General features: G+C 38.5%; 1 protein-coding gene across 1 annotated transcript in view; it reads left to right on the top strand.

The window, feature by feature from the left end:
- Positions 1-18,138, top strand: part of ADAMTSL3 (ADAMTS like 3) — a 184,306-nt gene that overhangs the window by 145,328 nt on the left and 20,840 nt on the right. Inside the window, exons 16-22 of the mRNA XM_086471487.1 lie at positions 4,130-4,259; positions 5,246-5,438; positions 6,089-6,268; positions 7,026-7,179; positions 11,508-12,588; positions 14,647-14,774; positions 15,106-15,234. Of these exons, the coding sequence (XP_086327613.1) occupies positions 4,130-4,259; positions 5,246-5,438; positions 6,089-6,268; positions 7,026-7,179; positions 11,508-12,588; positions 14,647-14,774; positions 15,106-15,234 (1,995 nt within the window). The remainder of the gene's footprint in view (positions 1-4,129; positions 4,260-5,245; positions 5,439-6,088; positions 6,269-7,025; positions 7,180-11,507; positions 12,589-14,646; positions 14,775-15,105; positions 15,235-18,138) is intronic.

The following is an 18,138-nucleotide window of genomic DNA, read 5'->3' as shown; positions in this document are numbered from 1 at the left end:
CCCAACGTAAGTATAATTTTCATAATATTGTCATTAAGAAGTAATAGTTGTTATCAGAATGAAGAATATGCCTGAGGAGAAGAAAAGTTTTTCTTGTGTTCTATAGTATTTCTGTAGTGCTGTTAGTTGTTTAACTGCTCTACAATATTTTAAAGGGATGTTTTCCATTTGAAAAAATAACAACATTTTCTGGGCCACTTTTTAAAAATGCCTTAATTGCAAGAGACAGATTTTGGTAGTTCAATGTAATTATTATAATTTATATTCCATATGTTCCAAAAATTATGATTCATGCCCCCTAAAGTCTAATTGGCTTAACAATAACGAGATTAAACAATAAATACATATGCACTTCCTGTTGTTTCCTCTGTAGTCTGTGGCTTTGGAAGCTTTAGGGTGCAGTCAAGTTGTTTCTCAGGCTTTTGTTTTCACCATAATGGCTAAAAGTTTACTATTTTATTTATAAGAAACCTGAGATTCTAGCCAAATTTAAGGGCTCTTAAGAAAAACAGTGGCCGTTCTGAGAGCATTTGTAATAGTGTTGTAGGCAATTTGATAACTATCGCTAGTTCCATTAACTGCAGACACCAACTGTTTACTCTTTTACAGAATAACACTGCCAGTTTCAATAGATTTACAGAGAGGCCTAAGCATATGTAGGACTTGGCATTTCTTCTGAGTTATTTTAAGCTGATAGTGCCTGTTTTTCAGCGGTGACCAAACTGAGACTATCTGACAGAAATAAATGACTGTCCTTCCTCTTCCAGGTATAGAGAACTGATCCACCTTCTTACCATTTGCACAGCAACTTCCCACCCCCATTTTCTTTGTACTCTAAAAAAAGGCAGAAACAAAAAGTCTGGGCTTTTTTCAAGTATTCTGATCTTTTAACACAGCTTCATGCACTGTGTATTTCACTGCACGGAAAAGCTTGTAAAAGAATGTAAATGTATGTGGTTTGAATGCTGGGTTAAAATAGAAAATATTCAATTTCACTGAATAGTAGGATAATTACTACAATAGTGCATCAGATTACTGTAAAAATACTTAATGCTCCTTGCTGCATACATAATATTTTAGTTATATTATCTACTATGTTTATATTATAAGCCAAGAAAGTCATACATATAAAACTTTGCTTGTTTGAATAATAGATTTTTACATTTTCCAATTAACATAGAATAAGAAATTTATCAGTGATTGAAGTTCCCATCTAATGGAAAATTATAGTTCGGGGTGAGAAATACGATTCATTGTCAAGACATTTTGACAGTTAAGTTCAAGCCAATGCTGCATCAATTAAATGTAGTTATTTATTGAATAGAGTTCTCGAACTGAGAACCAAGGAACAGGAAGGGAGTGCATGATACTTTTTTAACAGCTCTTTAATATCTGTTTTGTACTTATCGCATCAAAACAGAGTGCCATTTTTCTTTCAATAAGGCCTCTGTGGGGCAGAATCACTACTGCGGTTTGTGTCCTGTAGTTAAGTCAAATGAAAGATACACTGCGTATCGACATTTTCTTCTGGTAACACAAATAAAGCTAGGTAGGTCATGCTGCAAAGCAGAAGTGGTTTGATGAACTCCAGGTGGCAAGTTGCAATCAAAACCCATCACCTGGTATGACATGCCTTTTGTTCATTTGGCTGGCCAATTTAGTTTTTATAACATTGAGATAAAAGGTTCCCATGGGATTACTGCCAATTTAGATAGTCTGAAAGGAATCTCATTTCATTCCCCTCCTTTGTGTGAGATATTAGAAGATATTATTGCAACCTGCTCCAGAGCAGCATCACCTCTGAGTGTGGTTCTCCCACAGGAAGACAGTGAGGACAGCGAAACTGAAGGTTGGTAGCACAGGGTAGACTTTGATTTAACATAGAGATTACGGTTGAGTCACCATCCCTTAATGTGTTTAAAGGTCGTTTAGATGCGGTGCTTGGCGTTATGGTTTAGGGGTGTACTTGGTAGAGTAGGGTTGATGGTTGGACTTGATCTCAAAGGTCTTTTCCAACCTGAGTGATTCTATGATTCTATGGATGCTTGATATGTTCTTGATTGCTTGTCTGGTAATGTCATTCTGTTTCTGCCAGAACACAATTTCTAATTTCTCTCCTGTAGACAGTCAGATGCGTGTTTCCTGTGTAAGGGGACAGGAAAGCTGCTCCTGTTGAACACATGGGGGTCAATTGGACAGAAAATGTTTGATTCCCTTGGTTGTCAGCCTGCAATAAAATAACAGAGTTCTAGAAAAAAATGTTTATTTATTGGTTTGTCACCTTTGGGCATTTTCATGTCTGCATTATAGTCATGGTATTTGTTGTTTAAGGCTTATTCTCAGCCTTGCTAGTAAAATACTTTTTACTCAATATGTGTGTTCTATGTTAATTATCAATACTTTGATATAAGAGAGCTGAATAGGTTGTCAAACATATTTGAGATCAGGTCTTCTGTTCTATAAAAATGCATCACTTCATAGATGTAGTCAAAACATTTATATAACAAGGCCTTTCTGAACTGAAAACGAGTCCCAGAGGGGATCTAGAGGCGTACCATGGAGCCTGAAAGAAATTGGAATCTACGTTATTGTGAAAATCACTGCTGGTCTACTCCTGCTGAAGTGTCTGAAACAGTTGGGACTGGTTCAAGTGTTGCCCAGAGGGATTGTGGCCTGGGTTGGCTGATATGCTGAACTACATCAGAATTGTTTATGCATGGAAGGAACAGCTTTGGCTTATGAAAAGAATGAGAGTGCCCATGAATGTGTTGTAAAGGAGAGAAATACGGACCATTGGCATGGAGATTAAACTTTCAGTGTAGGATAGTTCATCGAGCCCACTGAAATCAGAGTGACTAATGATCAATAGGGCCAAGAAACCAGTCGTCGTGCACAGCTGACACAAAAGCAGGAATAGTTGTAGTAGCCTTTGTATAAAAAATAGTGGTGAAGTTTTGAGGTAATGTTACAGTGATGCCATGAAGTGGTTAGTGAAGGTTTCTAGTTAAAAATGCAACTACCTTTGAAACCTTAGAAGTTGGTCATAAGAAATGTAACCTGCTGTTGACAGCAAGTTCATAGCCTTACAAAATCATTGGAGATAAGTGAAAAACAGGAAGAAAATGGGTTTAAATTCTTTAAACTGTGACTCTTCAAAAGCTGTTTTTACCTAGAAACAACAAAATAGGTATTTCAGTATTTCAGTGCTTTTTTGTTCTACAGGATTATGATGATTATCATTGCTTATATAGCACACCCCAGACATGCAGGATCTACAAGATCCCCCAAGTACATCACAAACCATCTTGCCTTTCATGTGCATGCAAGTGAGCTTTGAAATTGAGCAAGGCTTTCATAATAAAAAATATGATATATAAAATTGAATAATTACATAGGTTTAAAATAAGAGTAATTAACAAAACGTGTATTCACTAAGCTGACTTAGTCTAAAGCAAACTTATATTACGTTTCATTTTGACTCACAGAAATTTGAGTATTAGTAATCTTTCATGCTTTGGTAATAGGATCCAGGTAGCAAGAGCTGCAGATCAGAAGGTGCCAAGAATGGTCACGAGTGAGGAAAGCTCTAGGTTGGCTCAGATTTGCTGCCTTCAGCAGAATGATTGCACTTCTTAGCCCCTATTAGAAAGGTTCTGTGTTGAGTCAGCCGTTCTCCTCACTGTAGTTTTGCAAGTTTTCTGCATTTTTATTACATTTTTTGCAGATCTTTAGCTCCTTAAAGACAAGGTAAGTGAGAAGGAATCACTTTTACCCTGATTTTGGCGATGAAACCAATAGTTGACTTGAGACCATGACAGAACCAGGAAGATGTTGCATCAGATGGTGGAAAGACAGGAAAGCCTATTTTGTATTGGTTTCTAGTAGAGGTAGAATGTCAAATCAAGCCTTATAAATATCACAGAAGTAAAGAGGTAGATATAATTCACAAGTATCTTATGAGCATTAAATATAAACTATCTCTGTGTTCCTTTTGACTTGAGGTATTACTTCCAAGCCTGCTATCTAATTCACTGTTTAGAGCTTTTTTACTGAGTATTATTCAAGGGAAAGCTTTACAGAAGTCTCTTCCAGCTTTAGTGTTTCATGAGGATTTTCCTTTTTCATTCAGGAACACAAGAAGCCATTGCAATGTGTCTGCACGTAGAGACAAAACAAGCTGTTGGTGAAACCCTATGTGACAATTCCAAGAGACCACCGCCAATGACTCGTACTTGCAATATGAAGCTTTGCCCTCCAAGGTACACTGTAATAATGAAATCATGCTGTGGCAAAGAAATGGTTAATGTGACTTAAATAAACATTGGCTTTCTCAGCAAAGGTTCACATTGCAGGACTGTGGTCTTGCTTTGGGATGAAATTTCACTACTGCTGTCTTTAACAAGGTTTTGGGGTCGTTTTTTTTTTTTCGGTCTTGTTCACTCCTTTTCCACTCTTTACATCTCACTAATAAAATAAGGAACATTTTCTGAAATAAATCTCTTCTGTGTAGAGCTGGTAAAACAGCCTTTACTCTTCTAGTGATACAAGGAAAATTTGAAGGCAATTTCACAAAAAAAACCCCTAGAGAATATTTACTTTCTATCCTTACTTGAATGAAAAAAATTTAAATTATGATTTAAAGTTATTTTTATTTCATGCTTCTTTAGTAGCCCCATGTAGTTCTTATGGCTTCTAGCCTAGCTAATTTGGTCACTTGAATGGGCCTTATGTGAAATTTTGACTGCTGCCTTATATACCCACTTTTGACTTCCGACATCCCTGATCCTTTGCATATTGTTTCTACGTGTTTGCAGAAACTTCTTCTTGCAACATGTAGGGAAGAAGTTAACAGGAACAGGATGTTTTATAGAAAACATATACACATTTAAAGGAAGTTTTGTAAATGTAAGAAAAGTCTATTTACATATTTACATTTATAAATGTAAATGTCAGCAGGTTGCCAACAGGCTGGGGTTTTTTTTAATGAGGAGCATTCTGAAAGTAAATGCTGGAGTAGAATTTGTCTGGAAATTACTATTTACTTTATTGTTAATAACTTCTGCATTTCCTTGATACCTGTAAGTTTATAAATCTAGTTTATAATTTTGCATTACAGCCGAACCAAAGGCATGTTTTAGGCATCTGTCAATAACTCTGCCTTCAGGGATTTTTTTGCTAGGCTCTGTTTGGGTATGATTGCTCCTTCCCCAGTCTGAGGTGACTTTTGTCTGTGTTGCTGGAACAGGTGGCAAAGCGGCTCCTGGAGACGCTGCTCGGCTACGTGTGGGGTCGGGATACAGACAAGAGATGTGTACTGCCAGCAGCCAGGAGGATCTGCTGTTGCTGCTGAAGAGTGCAAAGACAAAAAGCCTCATTCTTTACAAGCTTGTAACCAGATTGATTGTCCCCCTGTTTGGCATGTTGAGGAATGGCAACAGGTATGACTGGGTTACAGAAATAGTTTAAGTGTGTTCCTCTGCCAACATACTTGAAATTTTCTAGCTGGAATGACATGGGAGGTGGCTCCTAAACTTTGTTATGTAGGTGTTCCAACTGATATCATTAGAACAAACTAACCCAGGGCCAAGAATACTGCTTTTGCCTACTATGCCAATGGGTAGTCACAGGATGAGGTGGAAAGTCCTTTTTAAGATTTCGGAAGGCTGGATACCAGTTATTCCAGACATCGCCTCTCTTTCTATGCTCTGCAAACGCAATAACCTGCTTTTGGAGACATTGTTTCGTTTTTTTCCTCTCAAGGACAAAGTTTCCCAAACTCTCACCAGGTATGTTAACTGTGAGGGACATAGACAAATCTATGTGTAAGATGCGCGTTTTTCGTTAAAATTTCTTCTACTTAATTGCATTCAAGTGGTGTTTCTTTTGAACTTAACATTATCTCAAATATATTAGCTAAACATTTTAGCAGAAGAATATTCTACATGCTGCTTGCTTTTTAATTCAAAGTAGATGTCATTTTTTCAAGGGAGCATAATTATGGGAGAGGCTTACAGTGTTTGCATACAATAACTGATGGGTGAGCACAGATGTCCATGCAGGTTTACGTGCTATGTTCTTTTCTCCTTAGTGTTCACGTACTTGTGGAGGAGGGATTCAGACCCGCAAAGTGTACTGTAAGCAGCTCTTGACAGATGGAAGTTTCCTGAAACACCCTGATGACACGTGCCAGGAACCTAAATTGCCAACTAGTAAGCCATGTGCAAAAGTTGATTGTCCTCCTCAGCTAGTCTTTGGAGAATGGTCCAAGGTGAGCAGCCCTCAACAATGGTGAACCAAACCCTTCAACTGCAACGTGAGCTCTAAAGATTTCTGCTTGGGTGAATAAGATGTTTGGAGCAAAGAATTTGCAGGGTAGCTGGATGGTTCACAGGCGTGTACCTGGACTAAACTGTGCGTACAGTTGCTGTGCATCCCTGCCTGCAGCCAGACTGATCACAGCCCCCTTCCTGAGCTGTGTTTCAGTTGCTGAAGGACAGGCTGCAATGCAGTCCATGCGTTCTACCAGACAGTCTAGCTATCAGTTATTTCATAGTCCACCTTTGCATTGTGCTGGAATCTGTCCTTCTCCTTTCCCTTTTAATGCAAGCTTGCTACCATTCCTTGTTCAGAAAGATTTGTAAAAGTGAATTTAGAAGCTGCAATTAAAGGTTCATGTAATACAAGCTAGGAGAGAGGCTTGAGAGACTTGACACAGACTGTTTAGAATGTGCTGAATTGTTTCTCTCAGATGCTAGATCTCATTGCTCTGTTCTGCCCATGGTTGGACACAAAGAAATACTGTCATGTTATTTTAATTGTTCCTGAGTTGCTTGCTGGAACAAATTATCTGTCTTATATTCTTGTTGTCTGGAAAAGTGGAGAAAGTTTAGTGCCTGAATAACACAAGGATTTGTATGAAGTAGAGCGTGTGTACTCTCTCAGAAGAAAAAAACCGACCTAGTTTAAAATTAGCATGTGTGGCATGGGACACCAAGTTTAGCTTGACTGCATCCTTCCTTTCACAGTGCTCAGTAAGCTGTGGTGTTGGAACCCAGAGAAGGAAACTTGCCTGCCAAAACCTAACAGCAAAGGGCCAATATGTCACGTTAAATGGATCAATGTGTAGTGGTCTGTCTCCTTCACTGCTTGTAAGGTCTTGTCAGATGAATGCCTGCAACAGTAAGTATGTTACTTTATGTAGTTTCTTGCTGGTTCGGAATGATCTATTTATAAAGAAAAATCTGTATACAGGTTAATTGACTCATCTCCCTATAGTTTCACATTACTAATCTGGCATAAAATGACTGCTGTAATTACTAGACCAGTAATAACAGGACTGTTTTTATATTTTTTTTTTCTGCCAGTCAGAAATAAATGTTATGATCTCAAGAAGTAGTTTTTGCATACACTTTAATGGTACATACCTCTCACCCTCATACTTACCTATATTTGATCTGATTTTTCCTTTATTCTTTACACTATCCCAACTGAAAAAAAAAATCCATAAATTGACTATAAATTACAAAGGACTTTAGAAAAGATAAGAATCCAGTTCTGGCTTGTCTTTTCACCGTATATTTGTATTACACTGGACATTTCGCTTAGCGTGGTGGAATTCAAAACCTGAAACTCTGTGCCAGTGATAACTTTAGGTGTAATTTCTACCTTTCCTTGTAGAAATGAGAATCCCAATCTCCTGAGCTTTGCAGTAAGTGATGACAGTACAGACACTCTTCAAAAAAGCCAGTATTTTTTTACTGTCGATATAAAAATCTTTTCAGAAAGATTGTCTATAGGAAACGTACAATTTGGGCACAATTGGGTTATGACACCGATGGTAGTCGCACTAATTGCGTACGTGTAACACTGATGGAAATACCTTACTGACAAAGAGTATGTTCAATTACATACAGTAATTTAGAATAGGCAGTTCTAAATGTAGGCTCTGTATGTCTGAACCTGTACTCTCCTTCCTTTATAAAGGAGAGTGCTAGTTTGTAGGTTTGGTGAGCAGGGCACTGGAAAGGAAAGGAAAAAAAGGGAGTTTTAAGGTGGGGGAAAAACAAAAGCATTCGTGAATGGCCTAGTTTTGGTCACAGATCACAGAGATAGACATGTTTTGACCCAATTCATAGTGCTATCAAGAAATAGCTACTTTATACATTTTGAAGCTTTGCTTTAAAAATTATTCATAAAACAAAATAAGAAATATAATAATTACCGATTCATACATAATATGAAACTTCTTTTCCTGGCCTGCATTTCAGATTAACGTGCCAAAATCCTGAGGTTCAAAACTCCACTTAAATAAAGCCCTGTGGACTTTCAGGAATGTCCTTGGCATATGGTTTAATAAAATATTTTGAGCTGCATATCTATCTGAATTTAATTAATTGTGGATAGTTGAATGGCAGTGTAGCTGGTTTGCAAATTGCTTAGCACAGACTGATATTAAAGTTACATTGTCAACCTCCACCACAGGGCCAAAAAGCAGGACAGTGGATGGCAGAGGCAATGCGACTGTACTGAGTGGGTGCAGATCAAAGTCAGAAAAGAGAATCACTGTCCTCTCCCTTCATCTCCACAACCATCTGGAACAAGCGAGCCCTTGCAGCTCAGATCTGCCTGGCCATTCTCCAGCTATGTCGCGAGAGGGCAGGGGAAGGCACGACACATGTTTGTGCCCATGGTTCCAGGTCGGGTTTTGCAGAAGGAGCCAGTGCAGTGGCAGCAGCAGGCTTTGGATTCACAGGAACATGCAGGAGGCATCTCCTCCTCCTGCAGCCATGGGTTCAGGCTGTCTTGAAGGGGGAGTGAGTAGATGGCAGGAACGTCGCATGGCCCCAGACGGGTAGCTAGAAAGAGCGGAGCTGTCTCAGCGAAGAGTGGTGTGGTGCACGGCGTGTGTGCTGTCAGGGGTTCCTTTGGGGCAGCGTTTCTGAATGTGCAAGATTATGCTTCTGTGGCTCAGATGAGCTCCTTCTTTTTTACCGTCTCAGGACAGAGCTGAGGCTTTTTAGAGTTAATCTCTTACCCTGGCACTAGTAATAGTTGCTGTTTTCTACTTAATAAGCCCCATTAAGTGAGAAACATTCCTGACTGTGGGCTCTGCGAAATAGGAAATAACACCAGGCTAGCCCTGAGGTCACCAGGACTTGAGGCCTGGCTAAAGCTTTAGAGGACCATTAGAGGTCGTAGACGCAGATGGATTTGTACCAGGTGATAAGGAGGACCAATGGCTCCAGTCCGATCTAATCCTTAAGCAAGGTTTACCTTGTAGAAAAAAAACCTCTTCCAAACAGTCCGTTACCTCAGTAGCCGCAAAATTGGATGATACTAAGGATCTAGAAAATGCATTTTTATGTGGCCTCATATATTCATATGACCTTATATATTTATATGGCCTGCCATCCAAAACTCTGAACTTTGTTTCACTCCTAGCCTTGCTCACCAGTCACCAGTAAAAATACACACACCCTTTAGTGTTGAACTGCTAATGAGAGTTAGTGGTCTTTCTTTTTTAAAAAAATAAAATGGATGAGACTTGTTAACATATTTATAAGTATGCACTGGGTTTAATTCCATGTTGGAATAACTAGTGTAAACAGACCACGGCCTGAAGTATTTTAATTTGTGTGTTTAAAGTTACACTTACTGTGTCTGTAAGTTGGATTTTGGAAATGGAAGATTTAATACTGGAACAGTTCCCTAAAAATAAATATTTGGGGCCAAATAACTTATTAAAAACAGGACGCTACTTTAATAATTTTAGTATACTGAGTGCCTAAAGCAATTTATTTGTTGTACCACGTGAAATGGTTGAGGGAACCATGTATCTGGATAACGAATACCAATTTAAAAGCTGTGTAATTATGAAACCATGATATCCCCACAGGTCTGAACTCATTACCCAAAACATTGAAAATAACCATTTTGTTTTATAAGCATAAGAATGCACTCTAGGGTGTAGTTCATATAGTGTACACACTTATTGAATGCTTGAAGCATTTCGCTTTTCACCTATTTCTTCATAGCATATTTGAAGCATGTGTATATAATAAGCATACAGTTTTTCAAACATCATTTTTGTGCCATCAGTGTTGTTGTCATTTTATTTATGTACCTACCAAGCGGAATAGTAGCAATGATTTCAGATTCAGGCACGCTGAGAAGCATTTTGATTTGAGTGTCCATTTCCTGGCTCATCAACTCATTCTGCAGGCTCTGAGTTTTTTCTCTGTCACATACCAAAAGGCTGGGTCACCAAACACAATGGGATTGTTTTCTAGCACCAACACAGAGTGTTTTCTGACTCTTCCCAGCTGGCCAATTTCATCTTGCATGGAACAAACTCAGGGGGTGCATGCCCTTGTTCCATGCCTCCAACAGCGCTTTGTTTCTCACCTACCTAGTGTTTTCTTAGTCAGATTAGTTCTACTGATCAAAGTGGGGCACAGTAGTTGCCAGCAGTGAGTCAACACAGTGGTATCCGAAACATTGCAGTCATTCTCCTGTTGTCTCCAGTGTGCCTACCCAGCCACTGCTGGGAAAGCCTGCCTGTGGTGGTATTTATTCAGGCAGCTCCCTAGAAACCTTTCAGCATCCAAGTGCCTGCAGTACATGATGATGAAGGAGGAGCTTCATAATACCCGGCATCTCCATACCCAGTCTGCATGAAGCTTTATGCTGTTACTGGCTGCTTTTGTCAATTCATCTGATTACTGTATTCAACCTCTCAAAATTTTAACTTATTTCTCTCCTTCCTCCCCTCTCTCCCTACTTTCTTGGCACAACACTGTGAGCAACTCATCTTTCAACCCAAAGAAATTACCCTCAGCCAATGATTACAGGGTGGCTTTGTTTGTTGCATGTACTGTGTCTCCATTGACTGCTGCTTTCACCTCTTATGTTGGTATCAGTTTGGCTTGACTCAGTCAGACAACCAGCATGGCCAGCCAACAATTTAAACAACAGTCAAGGGGAGCCTTACTTTTCGGATAGGTTTTCTTATATTTAGGTTATTCTGCACTTGACACGGCTTAAATGTGGGGAAAGTGATAATGTGTTCAAACTTTTTTGATTCACTTTTTCCATTCCTGTCATGCCTAGCCTTTCTGAGGCAGCAATAGGAAACATATAGGAAATATAACCGTAATAGCATTATATATATAGTATAAATTAATACGTTATATAATACATGTGTATATATACCTTTATGTTTGTGTGCACTATCTATGTCCTTCACATAGGTATATGTTGCCTGTATCTTTTTATTGTTAGGAGACTGGCGGGAGAAGAAATAGAATTCTTGGCTGGAGCAGTGGAATGTTACGGTTTCATGTTGTTCATATTTTTGCATTTTTGTGACTCAGATAAAAGCTCAGCATGTTGCAATCTGACTTGAACAAAGTCAGGAAAAGCTCTGTGAAGCATTCTGTGAAAAAAGCAGATTTTGTAAGCATGAGTGCCAATGATTAGATACTTTTCAACACTTTGTTTTCTTTCAGAGGTTAAACCAAAGCTTCCAGAAAAGTATTCTGCTCATGGACCTCAGATTGTCAGTATTCACCGAGTCTATATTCAAACAAGACAAGAGAAGCGCATTAATTTTACCATAGGAAGCCGAGCCTACTTACTTCCAAAAACATCTGTTGTAATTAAGTGCCCTGTAAGAAGGTTCCAGAAATCACTTATCCGGTGGGAGAAAGATGGACAACACTTACAAAACTCTAAAAGACTTGGCATCACTAAATCAGGTTCACTGAAAATACATAGTCTTGAAGCTAGTGACATTGGTGTGTACCGGTGTATTGCAGGCTCTGTGCATGAAACGTTTGTACTCAAACTCATTGGTACTGACAACAGATTGATAGAACCGCCAAATGTTAGAAAACATGCCAGTGAGACCAGTAACACAGATCACAATGAGGCCAACAGCTTTGGGGCCAAATGGCATAAAATGAGCAAGATGTGGCAAATGTGGAGTAAGAAGAATGAGCTCTATCTGGGTGACAGGCAAGTAAATGATCAGCCATTTCTGCGAAATCTTGAAACTTTGGGGAGTAATTCAGCAGAAGACTTCAACTCTCGTGAATTCAAGAATAAACGACTGGAGGCAGCAGTTCTCCAAGGCGCCTACAGCATGGACACTGGGCAGTTTGAAGAACTGATAAGGAACATGAGTCAGCTCATTGAAACTGGAGAAGTCAGTGATGACTTGGCGTCCCAGGTCATTTTTCAATTAGTTGCTGAATTATCTAGGCCTCTACAACCAACTACTGAAAAATGGAAGGGGGCCCAGGATGAGAAACTTGCCTCCAAACTCACAGGCAAATCACCAAACGAATCTGAACGTTTCAGCACAAAAGCTGTTGATAAGTTACTGTTTGCCCGGAAGGTTCCAGTTATTATGAGGCAAAAGGAAATTCCTCGAGTTTCCTTCAACAAAACAGTAACTGTACGAATTGGAAATACAGTTTTTCTGACCAAGAATACTCATGCTGTCAATCTACTGTGTGAAACAACTGGTATTAGTGAAGTGAAATATACATGGACAAAAGATGGTGAGACATTAAAAGCCTCTGAGAAGTAAGTAAATATCTTGTCTTTTACTTTTGAATGACTTGTTATGTCGCTGTCCACTGTAAAAATCCACCCGGCTGTGCAATATTAAAACATACTGTTGTAAAAATGAGACAAGCGTGAACACTGTGCCTTCCATCTTTCTATTTAAGTAATTTTTTTTTTCTTTTAGATGTCTGTCACATTCTTTGGCTTTATTAACATGCCAGTGTACATCCATTTCCACGATACAATGTGGGAGGGTTGACTTTTTTTACTAGGTGGAGTGTTTTGGACGTCCTAACTGTGTTTTGTGATTGGCCTAAATTATTTCAGCTGCGTCAGAAAATGAACAGATTTATATTCAAATTAAGAAGCCCGTTGGATTTGTTCAGGTACCAGATATAGTGGGAACACAGCAAAAATTTCTGCCATGGTATAGATGAAAAGAAGTCTTCTTATTAAGGAGGGAAAAATATCACTGCTACCCTCACTGTCCTTGAAGACAATACATTTTTAGGTATAATTGTAGCTGCATAACTTCAATTTAAAAAGAAAGAATGAGTTTTTATGGATTTTTTCCCAAGACTTTAGAATTTACAAATGCTTCTGTTGAGGACAGTGGAATACAAAATAATAAAGGACCTGTATTACCTTCACATTTGAGAACTATACCTGAAGAACAAGTATAGCAAGTGTGTGTTATATTCAGGTATTTGCTCAAGACTGAGCAAACACTTTTACTTCACTGCTGATAAATTAGAAGCTCACCTGATAATGTTAACATTAACTTTGTGTGTGAGCCTCTTTGAATTATAGCTAGCTCTTGAGTTATGAAAAATAACTATTCTGAAATGATAAAGGTGCTTTTGGATATTTCTCAACATACTTAACTGATTAACCACACGGCCAAGAAAAATATACTTCTGCAGGGCTATCAATTAAAGCAAAGACACCAAAACTAAGCCATTTTTAAAAGTGCAAATGTTTTTGGAACCATGTAACTTCCACCAGTTATGTTGACTTTGTGAAATATGCATAATTCCCATTAATTTGTTGCAAGAGATCTTTCATCTTTTTGGACATGATGGTGTTTTGTTTATTCATGAGTATTTGTTTGATTCCTAACGTCTACTTTCATAAACTGCCTTCATTTTAGCCCGGACTGATATTCTTGCACTTAAGGGATACATTGGCAAAGCAGATTTCTTTCATACTTTTTTCACAGTAAGATTTCTTGTACACAAATCCATGTATGTGCGTGTGTACTCAAAAGCCAGTGACATTAGGAGCATTACATCTGAAAAGAATATGAGGAGGTAAATGGGCTGTTTATCTGTTGGATTTGTAAAAGGTCATACTTAAGCCATGCATGAGGTGGCTTGTTTTGTATTTTTAACACATTTTTGTGTATCTCTTACTTTTGTAAGTGTACTCAGTGTGGGAGAATGCCACAGCTACAGATTTTTTGGATGTGATGGATGTATGGTGTAACTTACTGCTGGGAAAGGTAACAATGGGGAAAAGACCAGGCTGCTATTTTCAGCTTCTTCCCCAGCCTGTTTCTCTTTCTCTTTTCTTGCCCCTCAGATGTCAGGCAACTTATTCGAGACATCTGTGGGCTTTTGGTGGAAGACTTTAGCTTTAATGATGATAATATTTAAAAAATCCCAAACCCTACAGTAATTTGGAAGTCAGATTAGATGATACATTTGTGAATTCCCCAATCCTGCTGAAAACCAAGCTTGCTCTGGAGAAACGGATTTCTTGCCAAGCCTAATACTTTTAATTGTGGTAGTCTGATTTATTCATGCTGTTGCTCCTGAGGGATTCTGGTTTGTAGTAGCAAACTAGTAGTAACTAGGACACAGCATTGTAGAAGGATATCTGAAGAATCTTCCATGCATGTAACCCTGAGCACTCTCCTTTTGTCACCAAACAGGGCAGAACTGTCACTGCATACACTGGTCTAGAATGGTAAACTCCTAAAAAAAGGTTTGCTGCTGTATCTGTAACTCTCGCAAGAAGATTCAGCTAGGTTTGTCTCAGGGTAGTAACCCTTCTCTTTCCTTGAATCTTCTGCAGGGTGATCCTGGACACCATTGGAAAAGTGCAGATTCGGAATCCTACTCAAAAGGAACTTGGTACATATGGATGCCTGGTTGTTAATGACTTCGGTTTTGATATGGAAATGTCACTGCTATTGCGTGCAGGTAAGACTGTAGCATCTGCAGAATCAGACATGTATTCTTTTTTTTTTTTTTTTTTTTTAATATGTAAGCACCCATCCCCACTCCAATGTGAAATAATTTCTTTTGTTGGCAATCCATGAAACTCTGCCTGATTTAATAGGTAGCAATAAAACTTGTTGCTCTAAAACCACAGCAGGTGTGAACTCGGTCTGCTTGTATCTATCCCACCTGTATTTTCTGGCGGCTACTTTACAAATTGAATTCTGTTCCAAACATGATGAATTTAAATACAGGTTCTATATTTAAAGGTCAAGTAAAGCTTTTAAAATTGATTATCCCTTTAATTTCAAAGAGATTCCTGTCATCTTGTCCTCTGTGTTAAATGTTACCAATCTGGAAGCCAGCAGTCTCTCGGCAGTTGTCGGAGGTACAATCGTGGCAAGAATTGGAGCAAATATTATGGTTGAATGTCCAGTGAAAGGTAAGCAAGAGTTTCACTGAAATTCTTTGTAATGGTGGAATCAGAAGTTTGCCTTCATTTTGAAAGAAATTGCCAATGAAGGCAGAAAATAATTGATCATTAGTCATTTTTTATTAGGCATGTCAGCCACACCAGTCCTATTTCTTTTCTGTCCGTCACTTTGATTTACACACACATGTTCAGCCTCTCCTTTAAAAGTATTTCTCTTTCCATGAAGTGGCCTGAGGCTCCACTACAGAGCTTAAAGCCCACCAGAGTAAACGACTATCTTCCTGCAAGAGCAAGCATGGCCAGCTGACTTGCTCATCAGAGAACTTTCCTTATCCCTTATTTGAGATGCACATATGTCTAGACTATTGTTAAAACCAAAAATGAAATCTCCAGCCATAGCTTATTAGAACTTTGAACCTGACAGTGAAGTAAACCTACCTTTTAGAGCCATCGCTCTGCAGCTGCAGTAAGGAAACAAAAAAAAGTGCCGAGCCGTGAGAGCATGTATTCTCTAGCTCAACATCTGTGGAGCAGCATTAAAGTTGATCAGAAGCTACATGCATTAAGCGGTTCACTGCTTTATTTCATTTTTCTGGTCCTATGTTGGAAAGGTAGATATTTTCTTTTTAGTCTCATCATTACTCTCTGTTAATGTTAAATTGTAAGATGTAACTCACAGTGGCAAAATTCTGTCAAATATTTAATCAGCTAAGGTCAACCTTTCGTGCTTTGTTGAAGATATACGAAAGTGCTAATAACAACGAGCATTGGAACCGAGTACAAAGGGAGATGTCAGCGTGCCCTTCGCATTCATATTGCTGGGGTGGGTGCATATCAGAAGGCGTGTTGATACTGAACCAGAGTAGTGATAGAAAGATACATATGCAAATAGTTCTGCACACAATAGTGGCGCCAGGCTGACATATATTAGGACACGTGGCTCTGCTGTTCACTGTTGTACCAAGGCTAATTCTTTGATGAAGTAATATTTTCCAACTATAGCTTGGCAACCCTATGTACAACTGACCTACATCTCAAATTCAGCAGAGAGCTAATGTCACACTGTTAATATTAATATTGTTAGGATGGGTAAGCAGTTAGCAATTTAAATCTAAATTAATATATTCACATGGGACTGAAGATTTCCAAATGCTTTAGAATTGTGTATATCCATGAGCCAAACTTTAGTTATGCTAAGACACCAGTGTTGACTTAAAAAATGATTTATCTAATTGCTTTATTTCTTGTCATTGCCAAGGAAGTATTACTGTTTGTGAATAAAATAGAGCTTGCATGTCTTAAAATGTCACTAAGCCTAGAAGCAGAAAAACTTATGCAATGATGTAAGCAAAGTTTTTCTGATCTCCTTTCCTTAATGGAAATTGATAAACCGCTGACTTCAGAAGATTGAACTTAATAGCACTTTATGCTAATATGTTTGTCTAATAGGTGGGACCCCAAAATATGTCCATTTGCAGTGTAGTAGGATGAGAACTTTGTGAATTTTGTGGAAAATTTGTGAATGCTGCTAAAACATCATGTGTATTATCAGACAAGAGTTTGAATCAGAAAAAATACTAGTATTTCTATGCATTCTAAAAGTTCTGTTCCTACAAACAGGCAATGCAAGTCTGCAAGAGTCCTTTCCTCCTCAGACATGTTGATTTACAGTAATAATCTCTTGCCTTCTTGGAGTAGTAGCCCACTGCAAATCCTTACAATGACTATCTGAAGTACTAATGCCATTGGACAGTGATCAAATGTGACTGTCTATCAGCTGAGGGTCTCTTAGAATGAACTGTAAAAGCAATTACAAGAGGGAGCCCTTCTGTTAGTGTCAGAGAGATCTTGGCTAGATCCGGAGCACCTTTTCCTCGCTGCTTTTTCTCCTGAATGGTCAGAAAGAAGGATGAGTTTTCTTTGTGGATGACAACTTCTCTGCCTGTCCTGGGTGAAGTATTACTAGATAAGATTTCACGTGTTCATGTTCTGCTACATACTTACTCAGGATCCTTCTACACAGATGTTACCTATGCAGATTTCTCAGTGGTGTCCAGGAGATACATCTGATCTATTGAACTCTTGCTATCCCACAAAATGGTTCTCTATGAGAAGAACCATCTAATAAATAAGGTGTCTGTGTGTGTGAAGAGTATTAATGCCATGCCACTAACTGAATTCTGAAATTACTTTTAAATTTCTTGGCTGTGATCACTTCTTAGTTGTTATTTTTTTTTCCTGTAGGCTGAATAACCTATAATGCTTTTTTATAGTTATTCAAACCATAGTTTTCTGTGTGAATAAATCTACATATTGAGTTTTACATTTCGTGTCTAGCAGCGTAGGGTTTATTCAGGAATTTTCTTTCTGAAACACATAAAAATTCTGCACATATGCAAAATGGTAAATTAATGGTTCATTTAGGAAAGAATATCATGCCATAGAACAGAACTTCATCTGGAAGTAGGAGCAGCCTACCCAGCAATCTGACAGAGACAGCTGTGAAAGGCAGAGAGGAGGTGATATTGTAGGGAAAGATACACTTCCCAGCTTCCTCGCCTGGCTGGCTGATGACTGTTCAGTGCACCCTTTAATCATTCAAGGCCTGAAGAGAACCAAGTATATTCCACTTCAGGGGCTCTGGGTTCATTAGGGCATGTTACACAGGACAGCTCTTGTTTGATGGCTTTAATGGAAAGGTCGTGAAATTTAATGTTACGTGCAGTGCTAGCCAGCTGACTACAGGATTTTTCATTTTTCATTGTGACTCATTTGGTTCTTTTTGTCCTTTTGAAGGTCTTTCTTGCACACTCCAAAAGTGACATTCAGCTTGAAAAAACTTTGAAATCCTAAAGAGCAGTGCGTCCTAATAAGTAGAAGAATATCAAAGAGTAAATTAAGAAAATTAGCTGA

The sequence above is a fragment of the Leptosomus discolor genome, chromosome 11 (assembly GCF_034619465.1).
Source record: "Leptosomus discolor isolate bLepDis1 chromosome 11, bLepDis1.hap2, whole genome shotgun sequence".
In the NCBI taxonomy this organism is placed as follows: domain Eukaryota; kingdom Metazoa; phylum Chordata; class Aves; order Leptosomiformes; family Leptosomidae; genus Leptosomus; species Leptosomus discolor.
This window is presented reverse-complemented; position numbering and strand designations above follow the sequence as displayed.